Here is a 24976-nt window from a genome sequence, read left to right as displayed (position 1 = left end):
TGAATGTTCATTTCAACACTGATATTATGGTGTATAAAATCTGTGAACGTTTTCAGTTCAACACGGTTGCGCTCTCTCGCAACAAAATCGGCAGAGATATATAACATATACATCCAGTTGTCTATCTATAGTGTTATACAGATATATACATCCATCTCCCTCCCCATTTTTCCAAGCAGTACCCCCCCCCCCCCTCCTAATAAACATATACGTACACGTGTATATATTGTATACAGTTATAAAACATATACGTACACGTGTAATATATGTTATACAGATATTAATACACATATGTACACGTGTATATATATGTTACAGATATATAATAACATATACATACACGTGTATATATATGTTATGCGAGATATATAATAACTATACGTACACGTGTAATTATATGTTATCAGATATATAATAACATATACGTACACGATGTATAGTATTAAAACATACGTACACTGTATTATATGTTATGCAGATATATAATAACATATACGTCACAGTGTTATATATGTTTATGCAGATATATAATACACATATACGTACACGTGTATGTATATGTTATGCAGATATATAATAACATATACGTACACGTTGTTGTATTTGTTATGCAGATATATTAATAACAATTACGTGTACACGTGTATATATATTGTTATACTATCATATATTCATAACTTATACGTTAACATGTGTATTATAATTGTTATACAGATATATAATAACAATATATGATACTACGTGCTATATATATGTTATACAGATATATAATAACATATCGTACACGTGTTATTATGTTATACAGATATTATAACCTACGTACACGTGTTATATATGTTATTACAGATATTAAAACAATACATACACCTTGTATATATATGTTATTGCAGTTAATAACACATATACGTACACGTGTATATATGTTATCACGATATATAAAACATATACCGCTCGTGTTTATATGTATGTTACAGATATTTAATAACTATACGTACACGTGTGTATATGTTATGCAGATATATAATAACCTATCGTACACGTGGTATTATATATGTTACTGAGATATAATAACATTACGTACACGTGTATATATATGTTATGCAGATATATAATAACATATACGTACACGTGTATGTATATGTTATGCAGATATATAATAACATATACGTACACGTGTATATATATGTTATGCAGATATATAATAACATATACGTACACGTGTATATATATGTTATACAGATATATAATAGCATATACATACACGTGTACATATATATTATACAGATATATAATAACATATACATACATGTGTACATATATGTTACACAGATATATAACAGCAGCAGTTCTGATGCTTCATCATGTCAACAATAAAACACAAACAGTCAGACAGTATCTGACGATCCAGCAGGTTATAAATAATATATTATAAACATGAAGCTGACCGCGGGCTGTGATTGAATAAAAATGAATAGAACTAAACTGAATATTTTCAATTTAAAAATCAAAGTTTGTTTATAAATGAGCTGCAATTACAATTAATTAAGTTGTAATGAACGTGTCATTGTTTGTTGTAGAGTCTCATTAAAGTGTGTGTGTGTGTGTGTGTGTGTGTGTGTGTGTGTGTGTGAACCGTCCGTCCTCTTTACGTGTTTCTGTCGGACCTGGCAACCCGCCGTGTCCGGATTAGCCGCATTCCGTCATGAAGTCAGTCTGCGACATGAAGTGAACCGAACGAGCCCGAGGACCGAGTCACGTTAACCGGGACTAGTCTGTCCGACAGCCCGAGGACCGAGTCACGTTAACCGGGACTAGTCTGTCCGACAGCCCGCGGACCGAGCCGTGCGGACGGGATGTGTTTGAGTGTACGAGGCGGTGCTCCGGTTAGTTTGGTCACCGTGTAAGTTTGAACCGACGTTAGCTCCGTTAGCTTAGCTGACCCAGTTTAAAGTTTAATGTGTGACGTCACTTTAATCCGAGCTGTGGCGGGTTTCCTGCCGTGACGTCGTCGGCGTCGTTAACCGTGTTCGTGTCGGCAGGTTCCGGTTCGCAGCATGGCGGGGGTGCTCCGGTGTGTGAGGCGGGCGCTGAGGCTCGACGCCCTGCGGGAAGCGGGCCGCCAGTACCCGCTGTTCTGCTGCGTGCTGCTCTCCATGCTCTCCATGACCGTGCTGCTCAACAGGTGAAGCCCGAGGACAGCGAGCCCTGAGCGGCCAGGAGGGGTCACACGATCCGGGCCTGGAGGATCATGTGACAGGATGAGTCTGAGACTAAGACTAAGACTGAGACTAAGACTGAGTCTAAGACTGAGACTGAGTCTAAGACTGAGTCTGAGACTAAGACTGAGTCTGAGACTAAGACTGTCTGAGACTAAGACTGAGTCTAAGACTGAGTCTAAGACTGAGTCTAAGACTGAGACTAAGACTGAGTCTAAGACTAAGACTGAGACTAAGACTGAGTCTAAGACTGAGTCTAAGACTGAGACTAAGACTGAGTCTAAGACTGAGACTAAGACTGAGTCTGACTGAGACTAAGACTGAGTCTGAGACTAAGACTGAGTCTAAGACTGAGACTAAGACTAAGACTGAGACTAAGTCTGAGACTAAGACTGAGTCTGAGTCTAAGACTGAGTCTAAGACTGAGACTGACATGAGATCAGATAAACTCCAGGTTTAGTTTAATGTTAATCAAAAACTGACACAATCTAAAGTTTAATAACTGCATGTTTGTTATTGTGGAGCTTTATATTCAGAGGGTTCGATACCCGACACCAGCATGTTTATTTATTAAGACATTTTAAATAGAACAGCATAAAAACAGAACTGTGCCAGAGCTTAACGGAGCTGTAATCAGATTACTAATTTAATAAATTACGTGGTAGTTCCTTCAGGTTCTGACAATAGACGACCGGGCAAATTTAAACCTTCAGCTTCGTCAACAATAAATAATAATGACTGTCACTAAAGTTAAAGTCACTAAAACACCACACACAGCACAGTGCTATGTTAAGATGACTGGTACCAGCCACAGATTCTGGACTAAAAAGACAGAGTAACTGCAATACAAAATATAAATATAGATTATATTATTGTAAAGATCATCACAGCCCTGAATCATGGAAAAATGAAATCGGACGTCAGGTCCAGAATCTCTGAGAATCTTTTCAAGCTCAGTAAAATGTAAGAACTTCATTACCCAGCAGCCTCTGTGATCAGGTGACGTCCTCTCTGCAGGTACATCCACATCCTGATGGTGTTCTGGTCCTTCCTGGCCGGTGTCATCACGTTCTACTGCTCCATCGGACCGGACACCCTCCTCCCGAACATCTTCTTCAGCGTGAAGCCGAGAAACAAAGTCAGTCACACAGCGTCATGTGAACATACGTTACATATACGTTACATATACGTTACATATGTGTTGGTAACTTGCTTGCGGTTGCAGCGTCAGGAGCAGGAGCTGTTTCCTCTCGGGCACAGCTGTGCCGTCTGCGGGAAGGTGAAGTGCAAACGTCACCGGTACGTCACTGCTGCTCACTCTGTCTCAGATTCATTCACTGATCATAAACTGTTTTTATTTGATATTAATAAATAATGTTTTCATTGTTTTCAGGCCGACTCTGCTGCTGGAGAACTACCAGCCATGGCTGGACCTGAAGGTTCATTCAAACGTGGACGCTTCGATCGCCGAGGTCAGCCACGACACACGCGGACGGTTAAACTTCAGATTAAAAGTGTTTTTAATGTCTTGTCTTGTCGTCTGCTGCGTTCTTCGTCTTTCAGGTGTTCGAGTTGGTTCTGGAGAACTTTGTGTACCCGTGGTACAGGTGAGCCGTCCTGCAGAGCTTTCATCGTGTTACAAACACGCGGTGCTGCTGTCAGGACGTCTTTAACGTCCTCCTCTGGTTTTCAGGGACATCACAGACGACGAGGCGTGCGTCGATGAGCTCAGGATGACCTTCAGGTTCTTCGCCTCGGTGCTCGTCCGCCGCGCTCAGAAGGTGACGACTAACGATCATTTCATCGCCGATCGTTACAGATTATTCGTCGTTTAAGACGAGCAGATGAATCTGAACTTTGTTTGTTTTCCAAAATAAAAGTCTGCAGACGTCAGCTCAGGGCGAAAACGACTAACGACGTTCCTCAGATTGATTTTAATGAATCAGATTTTACTCTCGGCGTCACGTCTGCTTCAGTTTGAGCTCAGAAACTCTGAAATGTGTTCATCTGTAACACAGTGACTTCATCGTTCATCAGCTGAACGTTTCAGATCACGCTCTCTCGCTACGTGAACTCTATTGTTTCTCTGTCTGTCTCCACAGATCGACGTTCCCGCCCTGTTTGCAGGCAAAGTGATGAAAGCTGCGATGAAGCACATCGAGGTCATCGCGAAGGCTCGAGACAAAGGTCTGAAAAGGAGCCGACTGTGTCACATGACCTCTGCAGACATGAACTGTGTCACATGTCGATCATTGATTTGATCAGCATAAGTGTGTCGTGACCTCCTGAGTGTCAGCTGACCTTCGCTGCGTTCAGGGACACCCTGTAAAGTCCCGTGTCTTCCTGTGTGTGTGTGTGCAGTGAAGAACTCGGAGGCGTTGCAGCAGGCGGCTCTGGACGAGTACGGCGCCGACCTTCACATCGCTCTGCGCAGCCGCAAAGACGAGCTGCTCTACCTGAGGAAGCTGACGGAGATGCTGTTCCCCTACGTCATGCCGCCCAAAGCCACGGACTGCAGGTCAACACACACACACACACACACAGAGATGTGTAACATCTGGACGGGATCATCACTGACTTCGTGTGTGTGTGTGTGTGTGTGTGTGTGTGTGTGTGTGTGTGTGTGTGTGTGTGTGTGTGTGCAGGTCTCTGGCTCTGCTGCTCAGGGAGGTGATGGCCGGATCCGTCATGTTACCGACGATGGACTTCGTGGCCGACCCCGTGAGTACAGCATCGCTCCTGTTTTCATCAAACAACGTTCGAACACGAGGAAACAAACGTCGACTGCATCGTCATGTCGGCATTAAGAGAGACGAGGCGTTTCATCAGCGCTGACCAGTGTTGATGGTCGACGTTACGGGAATTTAAAACCCTTGAATAAGGAAGATCGGATTTTATTCTTAGAGTTGCACGATACCCACGGTATACACGGTACCCCGCGGTGCCAAATCATAACCGTCGCTACTATACTAGAAATTTTACACGACGGTCCTACCGTGCATTACTATACTACCGGTGCCAGTCTCCGCCTCTGCTCTCCTCCCGGCTTCTCACTGCATGCTACTCCTTTGTAAACAAACCAGCATGGAACCACAACCGAACTACACAGCTGCTGAATGATTGGCTGTTTGCCTGTTACTGGTGACGTCCGGGGATATGATAGGCTGTTTCCACACGCTGTGTCCGCCCGTCTGTTAGCTGATTGGCTGTTCGTGTGTTTCTGCTCCGCTCCGATAGAAACTCGCTTCAAAACAAACAACAAGCTAAAGTTCTGTCTCGCCCAGACACGAGACAACACACTCACCATGGCAGAAGCACCGGGCCCGAGCAGCGAGTCTGCCGTGGCGTCTTCGTCAGTGGCAACACTAATTTTGCTTAAAAAACAAACGTCGTTGTTTCAAACTAACTTGTACAAATACATTGCAGTTTATAAAAATAATAATAATAATAAAAAGGCTGCAGTATCGCGATAATACCCGGAACCGCGATACTTTGTCTGGTATAGTATCGTGATTACTCATTTTAGTATCGTGACAACTCTAATTATTCTTGTACAAGAAGGAGCGTTTCACAGTGCAACACACTAAAGGGGTCGCAGAGAAAAGGCTCCTCGAGGAGCTCTAACTGTTCTTATACATTTTTTAATGGGCTGTCTCAACCCCTGCTAGTTGTTAACAGACTATTTGCATCTAAACGTTTTCTTCAGCATGTCCCTGATCTAAACGTCTCCTCTCTGTCTCATTCTGTTCTGGAATCCATTCACACATTAACCTGAACGTTACCTCACCCTGCCAGCCTCAGTAAAACATTAATAAAGGGACATGTCCCTCAGGACGTGTTTGAACGTTTGAATGAATAATCCAGGACGTGATGATGAAACATGAAAACGTGATGAGAACGTTCACGTAACGTCGTGTCTTTGTTTTTCAGGATACTGTGAACCTCATGGTGCTCATATATGTTGACGACACTCCAGTAAGTGAACTCACACATGACACACATCAGTCAGATAAACTCAAACGTGTGTCCTCATGTGTCCTCGTGTCTTTACGTGTCCGTCTTGTGTCTCTGCAGCCTGAGCCGGCCGTCGATCCTCCGTCTGTCCTGGTTCCATTTCTACAGAAATATGCCGACGTCAGCAACAAGAAGCCGTCTGTGAGTCACTGAGAGACAGACAGTTTGTCTTCATGTCTCTGTTTTCTGTCCATCGTCTTCATAAACGCCTCCTGTCCTAGTGATGACTCCTTAACGTCTCCTGTCCTAGTGATGACTCCTTAACATCTCCTCCTTAACGTCTCCTGTCCTAGTGATGACTCCTTAACGTCTCCTGTCCTAGTGATGACTCCTTAACGTCTCCTGTCCTAGTGATGACTCCTTAACGTCTCCTGTCCTAGTGATGACTCCTTAACGTCTCCTGTCCTAGTGATGACTCCTTAACGTCTCCTGTCCTAGTGATGACTCCTTAACGTCTCCTGTCCTAGTGATGACTCCTTAACGTCTCCTGTCCTAGTGATGACTCCTTAACGTCTCCTGTCCTAGTGATGACTCCTTAACGTCTCCTGTCCTAGTGATGACTCCTTAACGTCTCCTGTCCTAGTGATGACTCCTTAACGTCTCCTGTCCTAGTGATGACTCCTTAACGTCTCCTGTCCTAGTGATGACTCCTTAACGTCTCCTGTCCTAGTGATGACTCCTTAACGTCTCCTGTCCTAGTGATGACTCCTTAACGTCTCCTGTCCTAGTGATGACTCCTTAACGTCTCCTGTCCTAGTGATGACTCCTTAACGTCTCCTGTCCTAGTGATGACTCCTTAACGTCTCCTGTCCTAGTGATGACTCCTTAACGTCTCCTGTCCTAGTGATGACTCCTTAACGTCTCCTGTCCTAGTGATGACTCCTTAACGTCTCCTGTCCTAGTGATGACTCCTTAACGTCTCCTGTCCTAGTGATGACTCCTTAACGTCTCCTGTCCTAGTGATGACTCCTTAACGTCTCCTGTCCTAGTGATGACTCCTTAACGTCTCCTGTCCTAGTGATGACTCCTTAACGTCTCCTGTCCTAGTGATGACTCCTTAACGTCTCCTGTCCTAGTGATGACTCCTTAACGTCTCCTGTCCTAGTGATGACTCCTTAACGTCTCCTGTCCTAGTGATGACTCCTTAACGTCTCCTGTCCTAGTGATGACTCCTTAACGTCTCCTGTCCTAGTGATGACTCCTTAACGTCTCCTTAACGTCTCCTCCTTAACGTCTCCTTAACATCTCCTGTCCTAGTGATGACTCCTTAGCGTCTCCTTAACGTCTCCTGTCCTAGTGATGACTCCTTAACGTCTCATGTCCTAGTAATGACTCCTTAACGTCTCCTCCTTAACGTCTCCTGTTCTGGTGATGACTCCTTAACGTCTCCTTCTGGTGGTGCAGGTCTTGAAGTTGGAGCTGAAGGAGATCAGGGAGCAGCAGGACCTCCTGTTCCGCTTCATGAACTTCCTGAAGCAGGAGGGCGCCGTGCACGTGCTGCAGTTCTGCCTCACCGTGGGTGAGAACATGAAGTCGAGCTCATGCTGTCATCACTCTGTCTCTGTGTGTCGCTCATGACGTCTCCGTTGCGTCCGTGTCCTTCAGAGGAGTTCAACGATAAGATCCTGAGCCCGGACCTGAGCGACGCCGAGCTGCAGCGTCTGCACGGCGAGGTGCTGCACATCTACGAGACGTACTGCCTGGACGAGAGCATCGACAAGATCAGCTTCGACAAGTTCATCGTGGAGGAGATCAGGAACAGTAAGAGCACGCTGCACTCGTTGCATCATGGGAATTGTAGTGTGGATCACGGTGCACCCTGGTGCTCTGTGACATCACAGCAGTGTAACGTGTCGTCGTGTCTGTCTCAGTCGCTACAGGTCCGTACGGCGGCGTGGTGAAGCTGCAGACGATGCATTGTCTGTTCGAGGCGTACGAACACGTCCTGTCTCTGCTGGAGAGAGTCTTCACCCCGATGTTCTGCCACAGCGACGAAGTAACTCACACTCACATCTGCACCGTCATGTTTACAACATCCTAAAGTCCAGCTGTAATGAAGTGTGTGTCCTCTGTGTGTGTGTGTCCTCTGTGTGTGTGTGTGTGTGTCCTCTGTGTGTGTGTGTGTGTGTGTGTGTGTGTGTTCAGTACTTCAGACATCTGCTGAGAGGAGCCGAGTCTCCAGCCAGGAACAACAAGATCAACAGGTCTGTTTAATCTGATTCATTCATCTTTAATGTTTGAGTGACCGGAAGACGAACAAACCGACGAGTCGAGAGTTTGATCAGAGGAAACTGGACTCGTCTGGAGACCCGTGAAGACGTCTCAGATCTCATCGTGGATCCACGACCGTGTCCGGTTTCCTCTGATCGAACTTTCCTCACAGACAGAACCTTCACAGGTACAAGACTAAACCGACCCCCGGGGCTGCAGAGGGGCGGAAAGTTTCCGTAAATCAAGAACTCCATGTGAATTTAAACAAAGCGTGTCATATCCAAACATAAATCTAAACAATTGAAAAACATTTCAACAGATTTATTTCTAAGTAGGGTTTCTAATTTGGAAACTTTCCATGGGAATTTATAGAAATAAACTGGTTTATATTTACATGTGGATATAAAACAGTTTGTTTAAATTACCCCAGTTCATTCACATAAATTCCCATGGAAAGTTTCCGGTTTGGAATAATCCCAGAACTCCCAATCTTAAATTCAAGTTTGAAGTATTTTATTGAACGATATTGTGTAGTCCACAGACTCAAATGTGTCTTCAACAGTCTCTGTGCTCTGGACTCTAAAGCCTAAAACACACTGCGCGTGGATCAGCTCCACCACGGCGACGGAGCCGATCCGGCTCGACTGCGGCGTCCGGCAGCCCTCCGCAACACACACAGAGCTTCTGTTGTTCACGGACGCCGGAGCACGGAGCATAAACTCAGCACAGAGCAGACCGTGAGGGGAAGGAAATCAGCTACAAAATACAAAATAAAACCCTAGTTGGTTTTCAAAATAAAATACTCCGTGTTCACCGCGGATCGAGTTTCATTTCAAGAACACGTCATAATGGGCGGGGCCGACCTGAAGTCAACAGGTGAGGGGTTTTCAGGTGTAACCATTGATGACACCTCACATCCTTTTTATAAGGACACCAGAAAAAAGATGCGGCGTGGAATGTCATCGCAGGAGTCAGAGAGACTACAGCTGGAAATATCACGCGATTATGCGTGAATTCACGAGATCTCGTGCGTTCTCGTGACGCTCGGTTGCCGGCGGAGACGCACCTGAGCGCATCACAAACGGATCATGTGGAGTTGGCGGACGGCGGAGTACGCAGCCGTTCTGCATGCTGTGTGTTTTAGGGGTCAAGTGTGGTCCAGGTACAGAGATCACCTGTGCAGGTAGGGGGCGTGGCCTCAGTAGCCCTGCAGGAAGCAGTGTGCTGTGAGCATGTGACTGAGGACGAGCAGATATTCAAGTGTACCTGCAGGAAATCTGTTTGTTTTAGTCAAGATGATGCTGAAATATATTTAAGTTTCCTGTTAAAGGGCCAACGTCCAGTTTTGCAAATTCCCGGTTTATTCCCATGGAAAGTTTCTAACTTTACAACTCCAGGTGTGTGATTAGATTAATTTAGTCCAGCTGTGTGTGTGTGTGTGTGTGTGTGTGTGTGTGTGTGTGTGTGATTCCAGAAACAGCTTCAGTCTGGAGGACAACAGGTGAGTCAGCATGTTCACCTGAGCTCTCAGTCTGCTGCATGCAGGTGGAGTTTATCCGCTGAAGGCTGCGGCTGTGAACAAAACAAACGCACCTCCTGCACGAGCGACGGCTCGGCTTCGTGTCTGTTCACGTGTGTGACGGCGTGATGTGATGTGATGTGTGTGTGTGCATGGAAACGGTGACGAGTGTGTCGCTGCATGAACACGGACGTCATGTGACGAGTCTGTGTGTGTGCGTGTGTGTGTGTGTAGCATTAACTCAGTGTGTGTGTGTGTGTGTGTTCATGCAGCATTAACTCAGTGTGTGTGTGTGTGTGTGTGTTCACAGGATCATGTCGAAGCGAGGCGAGTCGTTCGGGATCAGCAGGATCGGCAGCAAAATCAAAGGCGTGTTCAAGAGCACGACGATGGAGGGCGCCATGCTGCCGCCGAGCGCCATGGGCGACTTCGACGACGACCTGGTGAGTCGCGTGTTTGAAACCCGGAGTTCCACGTGAAGCTCGTGTTTCACCCTCTGCTCCTCCCACAGGTGGAGGAGGCGACCGTCGTGATGGAGGACGACTCCCCCGCCGAGCCGGCCAGCACGCCGGGCACCCTGAGGAACCTGTCGGCGTGGAGCATCACCATCCCGTACATCGACAGCTACGACGACGAGGTCAAGAGAGAGAAGATCCCCGTGTTCTGCATCGACGTGGAGCGCAACGACAGGAAGGAAGGTGAGCGACCTCTGACCTCAGAGCGCCGTCATGACGTCAGGTTGAGCATCACGTGATTCTGTATTTCTGTTTCAGTCGGTCATGAACCGGAGAGGTGGTCGATCTACAGACGATATCTGGAGTTTTACGTCCTCGAGTCCAAACTCACGGAGTTCCACGGTAACGCCGCTCACCTGCAGAAACTCTGACGAGACGTGAAGTCATCACAGGTTTCTGACTCGTTATAACGTTCGTTTGTTTCCAGGCACGTTCGCCGACGCTCAGCTTCCCTCCAAGAGAATCATCGGACCAAAGAATTACGAGTTCCTGGCGTCTAAACGAGAAGAGTTCGAGGAATATTTACAGGTATGAAACGTCGTCAATCCAAAGCGTCATCTCATCATCGTCAGGCAGAAATGAAATATATAAAATAATAAAATAAAATAATAACAGTAATAATAAATAATAATAAGTAATTATAGATAAAAAGATGAAAAATAAATAAAAAGTATTAATAGTAATAGACAAATAAATATCAAACAGTTAAATGCATGAGTAGAAAAATATTTTAAAGCCAAATTAAAAAGAAAAGTCTTAAAAACATTCTCAGGTCTTCAGGTCGTTCCACAGTGAGAACATGACGCCTCACCGGGGACCTGAGGGCCCTCGAGGTTCATAAGTCAGATAAACAGGCTGGACTGAGACCATTAAGAGATTATAAACCAGTAAAAGAATCTCTGAATCGGTTCTAATGTGTGCTCTCTTTCTGGTCTTCGTCAACACACGAGCAGCTGAACTTTGTAATAACTGTCAGGTAGACCAGAAAGTCGAGCGTTACCAGTAATAAAAGCTGCATTAATGTCTCTACCGATAATTCAAACTTTCGTCCTGGTTGAGCTGTAAAACAATTCTCTGCCTTCCATAGTTTTACGTCTAAAATACAGTTATAGGAGGATCGTCATCAGGAGACGATGTAAAGCTGTGTGTCATCAGCACAGCGATGGAAATGAATGCCGTGTCTCCTGAGGACGTCCCCAAGCGGCAGCATAGAGGTTAAAAAGAGGAGGTCCTAAAACGGAGCCTTGGGGAACACCACAGTTCATTTTATAATATAACAGTCACCTACACTGACAAAACATCCTGAGGTTAAAATAGTCAAACTGTGTGTTAATGTTTTTAGAATTTTTATATTTTTAATATATTTGTGTATTTCTTTAAATATATTTTTTATTTTTCTTGATCTTTATACATCATGAAGCTGAATGTAGTTAGTTATTAAATGCTGATGGTATTAATTTCTGTGTGTGTGTGTGTGTGTGTGTGTGTGTGTGTGTGTGTGTGTGTGTGTGTGTGTGTGTGCAGAGACTCCTGCAGCATCCAGAGCTCAGTAACAGTCAGCTGCTTGCTGACTTCCTGTCTCCGTACAGCATGGAGTCTCAGTTCCTGGACAGGATGCTGCCCGACGTCAACCTGGGTACGAAATAGGGCCACAAACGATTATTTTGATAGTCGATCAATCATACGTACATTGACTGTAAAACATGCAGCTGATCAGATCATCAGCTTTCAGCTTGAAGTATGAGCTAACTGAAAATAAAAACCGTTAAGATGATAGCTCATTAACCCTTTAATGAGAGTCCACGGCCCTGGGAAGTGGCGAGGTCTCGCGCCCTCGATCCTTTCCAAGCCGACCCAGAGCCGGTCGCGGCACATCGCCGTGAAGGAAATGCGCCCGGCGGGGGCCAGGCAGCGCCGGGGAGAGTTCCCACGAGGGGATCCTCCCGCACCGTGCGGCCGTCCCTGACCCGAGTTGAATCCCCCGGGCAGACTGCGCAGAAGTTGCGGGGAAAGTGTGACAGGAAGGCAGACGCGACAGTGGAAGCTGCAGCCGCAGTTTCGAGGGAAAAGCAAAGTAAAAAAAAAAAAAAACGATGCGTCAACTACTAAATTAGTTGTCGACGATTTTGTTCGTCGACATAATCGTGACTAATCGTGGCAGCTCTAGTACGAAACACCGACTCTGACCTCTGACCTCCGTCTTTAAACGTCTGTGGACGGACGTGAACGCTCCTCACACTGACTCAAACTTTTAACTTCACGTGAAATCTGAATTTCAAGTTTTTGTTTTCCAGGAAAAATCTTCAAGTCGGTCCCGGGGAAGCTCATCAAAGAGGTCAGTGTGCGGCACTGTGGTGTTTTTATGCTCAGCTAAGAGCTGCAGCCTCATTAAACCCTCAACTGTTTCCAGAAAGGACAGAACCTGGAGCCGTTCATCCAGTCCTTCTTCAACTCCTGCGAGGCGCCCAAACCCAAACCGAGCCGACCCGAGCTGACCATCCTCAGCCCATCTGCAGAGAACAACAAGAAGGTGAGCGGACGCCGCTCAGACGGCAGAGAGTGTTTCCTGTCTGTGTCACGCTAACGTAACTGTTTGACCTGCAGCTCTTCAGCGACCTCTTCAAGAACAACGCCAACCTGAGCGAGAGTCTGGAGAGGAAACACAACCACAACTACTTCATGGAGAAGATCTCTGTGGACGGCATGTACGACTGCATGATGTTCGTCGGTAAGTGAGACCACGGCGGTTTGCTCAGACTTCACTGCAACACGTTACTTCTGTTTAACGTGAAGACGAGAACAACGTGATCCACTTCAGTCCGTCTGTCTCCGTCTGTCAGGTCGGACGGTGTTCCGCATCTCGGACTGGCTCCACCACGTCCTGGCTGCGGGGAGGATCGTGCTGAAGAGCTCGTTCGAGGCCTACATGGATCAGTACATGCAGCTGAAGCTGGAGCAGATCCTCCAGGAGCACCACATGGTGTCGCTCATCACGCAGCTCCGAGGTCTGACGAAGAGTTTTCACAGTTTAACGTCTGCGTGTTTGAATAATGAATAAATAAATCCATGCGAACATGTCAGAGTGTGATTTAGTGATCTTCTCCTGCAGACGCCGTTTTCTGTGAGAGCTGTGAGGAGCGAACCGTCGAGGACAAACAGAGCCGAGCCAAGCAGACGTTCGAGGAGATGATGAAGTATCTACCAGGTCAGACCGTCTGCTCATCGTCTAAATGAAGCGATGAGGCGTCTGTGATGTTTCTCCGAAAGTTCTTTAAACGTCGGCACAACGTCTCAGAAACGTTTCTGTTGTTTTCAGACTTCGTGGGGAAATGTATCGGCGAGGAGGCGAAGTACGAAGGGATCCGCTTCCTGTTTGACGGACTCCAGCAGCCTCTGCTCAACAAGCAGGTAACCACGGCAACGACGACACATCAAACACAGTCTTAAGCAGTCTTAACGGTCTTCAACAGTCTTTGTTCGGTGTCTTCAGATGACGTACGTGTTGCTGGACGTCGCCGTGCAGGAACTGTTTCCTGAACTCACCAAGGTAACGAGAGTCTTTAAGACGATCAGAGTATCTGCTGATTCACGATGACGATGACGATGATGATGATGATGATGATGATGATGACGATGATTGATGTTTGTGGTCTTCAGGGCGTGAAGGACGCGATCATCACATGAACCAAACACTGAATCATCGACCACATCCTGATCCTGGAAGTGCAATATTCTCTAACTGTTTCCAAACCTCTGGAGAACCTTCACATTCCAATGTTTATGAATGCACTAATAAAAGATATATATTTATTGACCCGCTACACGAGACTCTGTCGGTTCTTTCATATATTCGCAAGAGTTTCACCGAAGAAGAAGAAGAACATTCAAAACGAGCAGCGAGCGTTCGTTCAGGTCGAATAACGACGTCCAACGACGGCATCGATGATCTCGATGTTTGTTTAATCTTGAAAAAAAATGTTGAATTTGTTTGTAAGAACCGAAGAACAAATCTTTGAAGTGAACTTTACAAAGTGATGATTGATTTCCGTCTGTAGAGGATGCTTAACGATGGACACTGTCTTCATTCCTGGAAATGTCCGGACACAGAGACAGTAACTGCCTCATCTGGTTTGTTTCTGTATGATCTGTCGTCCAGTGAAAGTGAAAGGATAAGACGAGCCCGAGCCGTTACAGTAAATGTTGAAATCACATTCCTCAGAGTCAAACAAAGTCCAGGCCGTCCTGGAAACTCCGAATAACTAAATATTACCATAAACCTTGAAATAAAGCTCCCTGTGACTCAGAGGACTGTGTCACTGAGTGCAACACTTTCCACTGACTCTTAATAAGGTTGTTTTTCTTTGGCAGCTCGTGCCGTCAGGCCGGTGCCAGCTGTGTGACGCTCAGTGAACTGACTCGAGGAGTTCTTGTGCAGACAGCGAGCGTTGTTCAGGAGATCTGTCACACAGAGGAGGCCTTGTTCGACCGAGGAGGAGTTCTGGACCACAAAACAGGCCGAAGAGACCGCTGCAACTTTACCAACAGCAGCAGTCAGCCCAGAACCAGAACCAGAACCTGCAGCAGCAGCTGATATCACTGACTAGTCCAGCAGCAGTCACCCCAGAACCAGAACCAGACCCAGCAGCAGCTGATATCACTGCCTAGTCCAGCAGCAGTCAGCCCAGCTCGGCGTCTGTCTTTCAGCCTTTTATTTCACCAAGCTCTCACCAACCACTAAAAGTCAGTCCCACATTTACTCTCGTCCGGCGGCTTCTTGCTCGCTCACTCTCTCCTTTTCTCTTCTTAGCTTCCTCCGTCAGCGTCCTCTTCACTCTCTTCTCCTCTGCCATCATGTCCATAGAAGCTGCTGAGCCTGGTTACCTCCTCTTCTTCTTCCTGGTCGTCCATAACGCCTGTTGGTACAAACACTCAGAGCTCAGGGTACCCGTCGCTCTGAGCTCACCGCCAAGCTAACAAACTGAGCTAACAGGAGCTAACAGCAGCTAACAAACTGAGCTAACATGAGCTAACAGCAGCTAACAGACTGAGCTAACATGAGCTAACAGCAGCTAACAGACTGAGCTAACATGAGCTAACAGCAGCTAACAGACTGAGCTAACATGAGCTAACAGCAGCTAACAGACTGAGCTAACATGAGCTAACAGCAGCTACAGACTGAGCTAACATGAGCTAACAGCAGCTAACAGACTGAGCTAACATGAGCTAACAGCAGCTAACAGACTGAGCTAACATGAGCTAACAGCAGCTAACAGACTGAGCTAACATGAGCTAACAGCAGCTAACAGACTGAGCTAACATGAGCTAACAGCAGCTACAAACTGAGCTAACAGCAGCTAACAGACTGAGCTAACAGCAGCTAACAAACTGAGCTAACATGAGCTAACAGCAGCTAACAGACTGAGCTAACATGTGCTAACATGAGCTAACAGACTGAGCTAACAACAGCTAACAGACTGAGCTAACATGAGCTAACAGCAGCTACAGCTGTCAGCAGTTTACTTCACTGTCCATCATAAACTCTGTAAATCACAGAGCCGGAAAACCCAGAAAACATTTCAGCATGACCTCGAGCGTAATGTTGTTTTAATATCCAGACTGTCTGTTATAAACACCCATCACACTTCGCGCCTCGACTTTAACCGGCTGCAGTGAGAGGTTTCCAGTTTTACCTCCAAACAAAGTTTCAGATCGTCTGCATGTTTGTTTGTTCGTGTTTGGTCTCAGGAAGTCAGAGGTTTAGTTTTGTCACTAAGAGATTTATTTATTGTCAGTTTTTACACCAAAATTCTTTTAAAAGTCGGAAACTAAACCACAGAGCGTCTTTAAAAGTAGAAAAATTAAAAAGTCAGATCATATTTTCAGTCATTTCTTCAAGTTCACATGTCGCCTGGTTTCCATCGGCCTTACATGCTCCCACACAGAGTCCACAGAAGTCCCAGTGAAACCAGTAAAACCAGCGAAGCAGTTTGTCCACAGGCTGAGTTGTAGATCTTGATGCGTCCTTCAACAGACGTATAAATCTTCTGCCTTTGCGTGATGTACTTGGACACGACTGAAATGTCTAAATCACCTGGAAGGGAACATAAAAAAGTGAAATGAAAACTCTTGTCTCCGCTCGGTGGCAGAACACTGACTCGCCTGAACGTCCGAACTCACCACTGTTGTGTTTGAGCGTCTCGTTTTTGAGCATGGAGAATCCGTCTCCACCCGTCATGATGTAGGACGGCAGCACCACCGTGTAGACCGCCTCGTCCTCGACGGGTTCGTACTGAGGAACTCGACATTTCGTGCAGAGGATGCTGAGGCTCTTCACGCGACGGCCCGGAGGTCTGGAGAGGTCGTACTCTACGTGGAGTCCTGCCGGACACGGAAACATCGTCGATCAAGGACCAAACATCGAACTTTACTTGATTTAAAGATGGACAATGTTGATCAGGCAACTTTTATGCACGTTGTGTTCACCGACTTCCTTCCACATATACGACGATATAAATCTACAGATGGAGGATATATAAAACAAAGATACCTGACACTTGGAGGAACTCTCCGGTGCTTTGGCCGTATCGTTTCACCGAGTGTTCGAAGGCTTTCCTCAGCGTGGAGCCCTTCATCTGTGCCAGGTCAAAGGTTCCTCCGAAAGGTAGGACGGAAAGCAGGTCCTCCATGGTGATCGAACCTGCAAGACGTCACGTCAACAACTCGTTTCATGAAGCAACACGCAATAAAAACGCAATCAACGACTCCCAAAAGGAGTCGTTGATTGCGTTTTTATTGCATGTTGCTTCAGATTTATTGCTGAATGTTAAACGCCGCTCTGCTTTTTATTTTATTTTAACGGAAATCAGCGACGCACCGTTTCTGGTGTGCTCGTCGATAGACGTGCGGACTCCTCCTCCGTTGTAGATGGCGGCGCCGACGTGGTTCCACTCCTCCTCCTCGTCTGAGAATCTGATGTTGTTGTTGACCTGAATGACGGAGACGAGAACATCCTGCTTTCACCTTTCAAACGACGAGATTTGACAAAGTGTTCGGAGTTAAAGACTCACCATGGCGTCACAGATCAGGTTTCCCAGGTTGCATTCCCGAAATCGACACTCTTCAGCCGTCCCGTTCAGGAAGACCAGAGTCTCTCCCACAACCTGAGCCGAGTAGTTTGCCAAGTTCTTTTTCCACTCCTCCACATCGGCAAGAAAGGTTGGATCTGGACCAGACGTTCGGTAGGAGGTAAGAAAGTTAGCGAGACTTGATTATCAGTCAGTGCTAAATGTTTGTCAGACAAACCCAAACCACCTGCTGTAAACATCCAGCACAGTTTAAACTGAGACTTCCTGTTCCTGCTGATCTCCATACGCTGTTTACCAAACACATTCAACCACGGACACGGACGCTGAGGCGAGACCGTGACGTTCCCGTCATCGTACCTCAAGAGCTGCTGCTCTCTCAAATCAATCACGTCTGCTTTGATTCTTTATTCTTTAACAGTTTTACTTTCTCTGGAACAAAGTGAAGCTGATGGCCGAGTCGAGCTGTCATCGCTTGAAATAAATGAAATCAGAGAATGTTTGTTTGTGCGTTCATTTTCATTCCTGGAATTTAGGCTGATGTGTAGAAAGATATTTCATAACACTGTCGATCTGATGTTGTAACGCCACGACTGTGTGTTGTAAGTTTCCAGCAGCGTTGACACAGAGAAACATGCTGGCATGGACGCAGCATCACAACACAAGAATCTATTAATCAGTAAACGTTATCTCATGTCTGCAGGGCTTCAGAAAGGAAAGGTGGAACTGTCTTTACCCTGTGGGATGCTGCTGTCCAGCAGGATGGGGTTTCCAGTAGACCTCATCACATTCCCGGCGTCATCAAAGGTGACCTTCAGATAACCCAGGTATTTTCCAAAGGCGTAGGCCTGCACGACGGGAACCTGACGCCCATCCAGAGAACGGACCATGAACGGATACGGACCGGCTGGTACTTCAGAGGACGGAGGTGTGCCTGGAAGATAAAGAGGAGACGAAATCTGTGGGAAACTTTTTAAACAAGTCAAACAGCCAGAACCTGAATAACATCCAGACTACGTCCAGAATCAAAGACGACACTGGACTGAACAGGACGAGTTAACACAACACTGACATATAGCAACATGAACGTAGCAGCCATCAACACTCGAAACATCTGGAAGTTATTGTAATCTGGCCTCTCACTGGTGTCAAACAAAGCTCCAGCTCAGTCCCACCTAAACATTAGAACATCGTGCCCTGAGGATTGATTCATAGCTGCAGACCGTCACTGAGGACTGTCACATTTTTAAGTTTTCCTCAGTGTCTCTTGTTGGAGGACAACAGATTCTGGGCGTGATCGAATCATAAACAGCGTTAGTGTGGTAAACTGTGGCACTTCACTGAGCTGCACTCCATGCGTGACTTTTCCTGCTGAGATCGAGGTTTGTTTTTAACGTTGAGGTCATTTTCCTTCAGTCTCTCCTTGTTTGAGCCAGAGGGAAATATTTCAGAGGAAGTCTCCCCTGTGGTCACCCTAAAGCTGGTAGGCGGTCTGCTACGAATAAATTACTTTAAATCCAGTAACTCATCTGAGATTAATTATACCGTCATTAAACGAAAAGTTCTCAGAGCCTCAGTGACTCATTTTCTGTCCGTGTGTGAGTGTTACAGCTCAAATCTGAACTTTACAGAAGGTCTTGAATGCATCACAGTCAAATCCAAACAGTGTGACAGGAAGACAACGTCAAAAAAACCTGGACGTAGTCTCCGTGACGTCCCCGCAGACTGTCTAAAACCTGGACGTAGTCTCCGTGACGTCCCCGCAGACTGTCTAAAACCTGGACGTAGTCTCTGTGACGTCCCCGCAGACTGTCTAAAACCTGGATGTAGTCTCCGTGACGTCCCCACAGACTGTCTAAAACCGGAACGTAGTCTCTGAGACTGTCACAGACTGTCTAAAACCTGGACGTAGTCTCTGTGACGTCCCCACAGACTGTCTAAAACCTGGACGTAGTCTCCGTGACGTCCCCCAATGTTAAACCACGCCTGTACCTCACAGCGTAGCTGCCAGTAGTTCCCTGAGGACACCGATTGGTCCGAATCTCTTTGTTTGTGTCACTCACCGTCCTACCTGTGTAGAGGAAAGTGTTGGTGTGTCCACCGATGACAACATCAACTCCACGGACCATCTTGGCGATCTGCCGATCCACGGTGAAGCCGGAGTGACCCAGAGCGATGATCTTGTTGACGCCCAGCGTCTGCAGTTTGTCCACCTGAAGCTGCAGCGAGCTCACCTCGTCCTCAAAGTCCAGGTGAGGTCCTGAAACACGGACAGGTGAGAGAAGAGAGAAAGAAAAGAAGTCCAGACAGACCTGAGACTCTGACGCTCTGATTTGTTGCATTAGTTTGAAAATATGTTTCTTAACTTCAACAGCAACTGCCAACCTATCGACCTTTCTGACTGATTTCTCACTTCCCCCTCGTCTTCGTCGTTTCCACCAGTTGTTAAGACTTTCTGTCACCTTTGACTCGGCCTGCTCAAACTTCCTGCAGCCTGAGCACTGACATGATTAAAACAACAGAATCACCAAGAATCACAAACGGTTGCTTGAATAACTTTGTGTTCTGTCCAACAACGCTTTAACATGCCGAGGCAGGAGGTGGAGATTCAACAACCAATCGTGTCATTAGTGGACGACCACTTCTGAACCACTTCTACAACTTTGTACATGTTGAGTTTCCTAAAACATCCCAAACATTCACTTCACATAAACAGTGTACAGTGCACACAAACTAAAGTCAGAGTGTTTACACCATGAGAAACCATGGACTCACCAGAGTTGGACAGATCAGGAGTTTCCTGCGAGGTGTATCCCACCACGCCGACCCTCTCGCCGCCAACAGTCAGTATCTTATAAGGTAAGTACGATTTGCCGAACGTCGAGGCCAGAGTTTGATCTGGTTTGATGTTGGCGCTGAGAACCGGACACTTGATCTCCTGCATGAAGGGTTTCATGAGTCCGTCCACTCCGTTGTCGAACTCATGATTTCCAAAAGCCTGAAAAAAACAAAAAGGGAAGTCCTGAACTAAACAAAGACGAGTTCCTCCGAGTTCCTCTCGGAGTGAATGACAAACTGAGAAAGAGGGAACTTCTAATAATGTTTGGAACCACGAGTGACACCTGATCTAAAATCAGTACAGCTTGAATGAAGTCCCATCACCAACAGGACTCAACTTGATTTATCTGAAAACATGAAGATGTTCCATTCCCCGTGTGCCGTGGTGGAAATCCCTGCTCTGCTTTGGCTGATTGCACGGTGAGAATGTAAATTAGGTCAGCGACAGGAAACCGAACAGAAGTGATTCAGACAGATAGAGATGGATGTTTGCATCCAGCAGCTTACAGGTGATTTAACTTTAACTGATTCCTTTTCATTCTTATTTAATCGTCGCTCAGAGGCTCTTTGTCTTCTGTCCTCTCAGTTATCGTACAGCGTTTTTGTTCTTCACGTACAAAACATCATTTTTTAAAACCTTCATAGGAAATAACATTTCTTTGTAAAGAGGACTTTGTACAACAACTTTCTAAAAGCATGAAAGAGCATTCAGGAATATAAAGTCTACTGAATCGAGCTCAAACTTTCCAGCGGTTTTGTTTCTATGCCGACGACACACGACTTTATCTTCTGCTTAAACAGGGTGAACGTCTGATTTCTGAGAAATCTCTGTGAACCCGTCACCCAATATAAAGACGTCTACCCGCAATCCAACCTAAATTTAACGACCTCGTTCGTTTCCTTGAGGTGTTTTGACCGAGACAGAGTCAGACTGTGAAACATCTCCTGTCTGAGGCAGAAACTCGTCAGCTAACGGTTCAGATGAATTCTCTGACTGTGGCTCAAACACTAAAAGCCTCTCTGAGCTGATCCGTTAAAATGTTTCCCTGCCCGTCACTTCCATTAAGCTAATTAAAGCCGGATGAGGCCTTCAGACCTGGATCGATAAATTCAACCTTTCACAGTCGGATTCGTCAGAACTCTTTTTAATCTCAGTGATGTTTGTTAACTCGAGTCGCCATCATCAAAAACTGCTATAATAATGTATGTCATATAATAATGTTGTAATTATATGAATCAAATGACACATTACTCTTTATATTTCATTATCTGGTTCTGGTTCTGCTCATGGTGTGAATTGTTGAGTCTCTGTAAATATTTTATATTTTATTTTTATTTATATTATAATATAATTTACTGAACTCCATTATCTGACAGTTTCCATGCACATTAAGACTTTACATCTGAAGCATGATGAGTTTATAAATTAATACTTTAATACCTGATAAAGAAAATATTTTGCTGATGAATCTTCACTTTGACTTTTTGAAAACTTTCTTACTCATGTATAATAAAACACGTTCTGCTACAATAATCACGTGTTATATAAGCTCATGCTGGGAATAAATGAGTAATGTGTTAATAATCATTAGAATAAAACACTGCGCAGACCTCCAGCTCTCTCTGCGGCTCTTACCATGGCATCGTAGCGCAGTTTGTTCATGAAATGCGCAGCCTCGGCTCCTCTGTAGTAGTTGAACCACACGGTCCCCTGGAACTGGTCTCCGGCGTCCAGCAGCAGCACGTTGCGCTCGGAGGCGCGGATCCGCTCCACCATCGTGGCTCTGCGCGCAACTCCGGCGAAGCAGCCGCCCCGGCTGCTGCTGCTGCATTTACCCGAGTGTTTGCTGGTCTCCTCCACCCGTGCGTGTACGTCGTTGGTGTGCAGGAGAACCAGGTCCCAGGCCGCTGATGTGGAGCCCAGCAGGAGGTGGAGCAGGAGGCAGAGCCGCGGCAGAGCGCTCCTCTCCCGGCGCACCGCTCCCATCTCTCCGCGATCCGCGCACAAACACTGGAGGAGGAAGCCGAGGACGGGGCCGGTTCTCCCTCACATGAGTCTCTTCTCTCCTCCTTCTGTCTGCTCCTTAGGTATCCTCATGAATGAAACAAGAGCCCGGAGAAACTACATGCTGAGCGGACTGAAGGAGAGAGACGGAGCGTGAGGAGGAGGCGGATGAAGAGGAGGAGGAGGAGGAGGAGGAGGAGGAGGAGGATTTTGGTTCCTATGATCCGCCTCTTTCTTCTTCAACTTGTTCAGTTGTGCAGTAAAAGCAGCTGATGGAGGCTGTTTGACGTTTGACATCTTTAACAAATAAAGACAAAGTCACCTGAAGCTGATCTCAACAACAGCTGGATGGGCTGTCATGAAGGTCTGAGGATCTACCTGATGGTCTCAGATCACTGAAGATCATTCAGGTTGTGTTGATGAAATGTTGGTGTACTTCAGAACCAGGGACACGTTTGAATCTCAGTGATTACATTTGAGATTTGCATTTAATGCCCAGTATAATTCTGTTGTGCATTGTGAGGTCACCGTGGTTCAGGTCGAGGTGACCATGATCGGCTCCCAAACATAAAATCAGTGCCGACCACCAAGACGAGGTTGACCTCAGCAGAGCCTCACACCCTCAGAATACCACAGTGAACCCGCCTGTAGCATGCACAGAACATCCATGTAAGGGCAGAGAAAAAACCAACACGGCGTCATTACGCCTCTACTTGTTTAACTCTGCGTGCACAGTTTACAGCAGCAGAGCAGCTGGATGACGTCACTGTAACGGGTCCAGACCTGAAGGAAAGAAAGTGACACACCTCAATAAACTCTGTCATTAATTCACCTGAACAAACACTTCATGTTCATCGTCACTCAGCTCTGCTATCCGACACGTCACTTCATATCCAGACAAGTTTATTTAAAGCCCACGTGTATCTCAGCACACTTCAGACTCCTGATAATGAAAGAGAGCAAGTGAAGCAGCTGAAGGAGAAAACTGAATGTCGACATCGAGTCACTGCTGCTGCAAAATCTGAAACCAACAACAGGACGCCACATGTACAGGACTCTCTATAACCTGGCAGTCCTCGTCTTGTGTTTGAAATTGTCTAAGAAAATCTGTAGTTGTGGCATTATTCTGTGCATGGATGTTGTTTGACATTAGAGGTCCATGTCAACGCCACAGTCATAAATCTGGACCTCTTTTAGGATCCAAAACGAGAGCCTGGAGATACAGAAAGAGTCAAAGATTCGAAGAATTGAAACAAGTTGAGCAGGAACAGAGTTCTGGTAATGCAGTTTATTCTTTCCTAAGAACTAAAACCCATTTTCTGAACCAAAGCTGGCCTCCGCATCCTCCCGGCCCACACAGAGTGTTTCAGGATAAATGAACGAAAACCACCAAAATCCACCAACAAGTTCACGTCTACCTCCACGTCAGGGCTAATGTGTTGGACACACAAGTCAGTTTACACAACCAGGAGACATTTGGAGTTGTATTTATTTCACCCTGATGAGTTCAGGTCCATCAGTCAGCAGGACTCCTCTGCTGTTTGGTACAAGAACCTAACAACAAACTCAACACTGCGAGTGAAAATCATCTTGATATTTGTCCTGAGTGGGAGTTTGAATCGTCTCCAGCTGATCTTTAAGTGACCCAGCACTCGTTAAACACTCCCACACAGCTCTGAGGTTCAAACCACACATGGCCGAACCCGACTGAACGTCATTGTGGAAACAAACTGAGGAGTGTCTTGTGGTTTCCACAGCAGAACCACTGTGATTACACCTGTACAGTCTGGTTCTGCTTACAGGAAGTTCAACTCCCTAACTAGAGGTATTAAATACCTAAAACAAGCAAACCTCTGGAAACTGAACTGAAAACTTTGGCCAAGTCCAACACAGACGGGAAAGAGTTTGGATTGTTCTGAAGACAGCTAGTACCTCCACCCTCGATCTTATTGGTGGTACCTCAGCAGGCAGTACAGGGTTGTTAACGAGGCTTCGGGGTTAACCACCTTTAACTTTTCCAGCAGTTTCCAACAACAGGCGAGTCTTTTCTGGTTACACTGTTTATTAACCGACACACTGCTGCAAACACACATGGTATTTGGTTGTTTATTAGCCAACACCAAGGACATGAGCTTTGTTTGAGAAAATGGGAAATCCTACACGAGTGCAGACAGGATGACTCAGCGGTCTGAAGTGCTTTACCTCACGGCTGAACCAAACTGCTTGGAGGCGTAAGATAAAGCAGCTGCACCTCCTCCAGAAGCTCGACTGGTTCAGGGTGTATGCATTACATTACATTACATTACATTTAGCAGACGCTTTTATCCAAAGCGACTTACAGAGGAGGACATAAGCTGAGAAAGGTGTAAAGGACACAGAGTAGTTGTTAGTTTTGTTAGGCAGGGAAGCATTCTGGAAACAGAAAGGTTTTTACAAGTTTTTTAAAGGTCGAAAGGGATGTTGCTGTTCTAGTAGCCGTTGGTCATTCCACCATTTGGGGACGACCACAGAGAAGATGCCCGACAACGCTCTTAGTGCTCGATACAGTTTAATCTCAACCAGTAGCTGCGACAACT

General features: G+C 46.1%; 2 protein-coding genes across 4 annotated transcripts; one reads left to right on the top strand and one right to left on the bottom strand.

Moving 5' to 3' along the window:
- The first annotated feature begins 1652 nt into the window (after positions 1–1652).
- LOC104928538 (sorting nexin-14) lies at positions 1653–14296 on the top strand. Of its 3 annotated transcripts, XM_019275086.2 has the most exons (30): positions 1653–1900; positions 2040–2182; positions 3234–3354; positions 3442–3515; positions 3610–3688; positions 3780–3823; positions 3910–3997; positions 4319–4403; positions 4578–4734; positions 4862–4937; positions 6147–6191; positions 6291–6371; positions 7635–7749; positions 7836–7991; positions 8102–8226; positions 8376–8434; positions 9916–9942; positions 10271–10403; positions 10472–10658; positions 10734–10817; positions 10903–11003; positions 12000–12111; positions 12770–12810; positions 12886–13005; positions 13080–13203; positions 13316–13480; positions 13585–13680; positions 13792–13883; positions 13966–14022; positions 14133–14296. In XM_019275086.2, exons 2-30 carry the CDS (start codon positions 2055–2057, stop codon positions 14157–14159), a joined length of 2799 nt encoding a protein of 932 aa, XP_019130631.1. In that variant the 5' UTR covers positions 1653–1900; positions 2040–2054; the 3' UTR covers positions 14160–14296. The 3 variants fall into 3 exon arrangements, with proteins under 3 accessions (XP_019130631.1, XP_019130632.1, XP_019130633.1); XM_019275087.2 differs by having other exon boundaries at positions 1653–2182; XM_019275088.2 differs by lacking the exon at positions 9916–9942 and having other exon boundaries at positions 1654–1900.
- A 1935-nt stretch (positions 14297–16231) lies between these two features.
- On the bottom strand, positions 16232–22591 carry nt5e (5'-nucleotidase, ecto (CD73)). The gene is made up of 9 exons (XM_019275039.2): positions 22032–22591; positions 20333–20555; positions 19629–19817; positions 18294–18491; positions 17543–17697; positions 17350–17461; positions 17023–17172; positions 16653–16853; positions 16232–16566 (listed from the first exon to the last, which is right to left on the bottom strand). The coding sequence occupies exons 1-9, from the start codon at positions 22380–22382 to the stop codon at positions 16400–16402; spliced, it is 1746 nt and encodes a 581-aa protein (XP_019130584.1). The 5' UTR covers positions 22383–22591; the 3' UTR covers positions 16232–16399.
- Positions 22592–24976: the final 2385 nt, after the last annotated feature.

This window comes from Larimichthys crocea, chromosome VI (genome assembly GCF_000972845.2).
Source record: "Larimichthys crocea isolate SSNF chromosome VI, L_crocea_2.0, whole genome shotgun sequence".
NCBI lineage: Eukaryota > Metazoa > Chordata > Actinopteri > Sciaenidae > Larimichthys > Larimichthys crocea.
This window is presented reverse-complemented; position numbering and strand designations above follow the sequence as displayed.

Excerpts from the sequence above, each read along its gene's own strand:
- LOC104928538 (XM_019275086.2), top strand. The coding sequence starts at position 2,055 with ATGGCGGGGGTGCTCCGGTGTGTGAGGCGGGCGCTGAGGCTCGACGCC. Across the intron at positions 4,404-4,577 it reads CGCGAAGGCTCGAGACAAAG|TGAAGAACTCGGAGGCGTTG; the intron begins GTCTGAAAAGGA and ends GTGTGTGTGCAG. Across the intron at positions 6,192-6,290 it reads TATATGTTGACGACACTCCA|CCTGAGCCGGCCGTCGATCC; the intron begins GTAAGTGAACTC and ends GTGTCTCTGCAG.
- nt5e (XM_019275039.2), bottom strand. The coding sequence starts at position 22,382 with ATGGGAGCGGTGCGCCGGGAGAGGAGCGCTCTGCCGCGGCTCTGCCTC. Across the intron at positions 20,556-22,031 it reads AACTGCGCTACGATGCCATG|GCTTTTGGAAATCATGAGTT; the intron begins GTAAGAGCCGCA and ends TGTTTTTTTCAG. Across the intron at positions 19,818-20,332 it reads TCCTGATCTGTCCAACTCTG|GACCTCACCTGGACTTTGAG; the intron begins GTGAGTCCATGG and ends TCCGTGTTTCAG.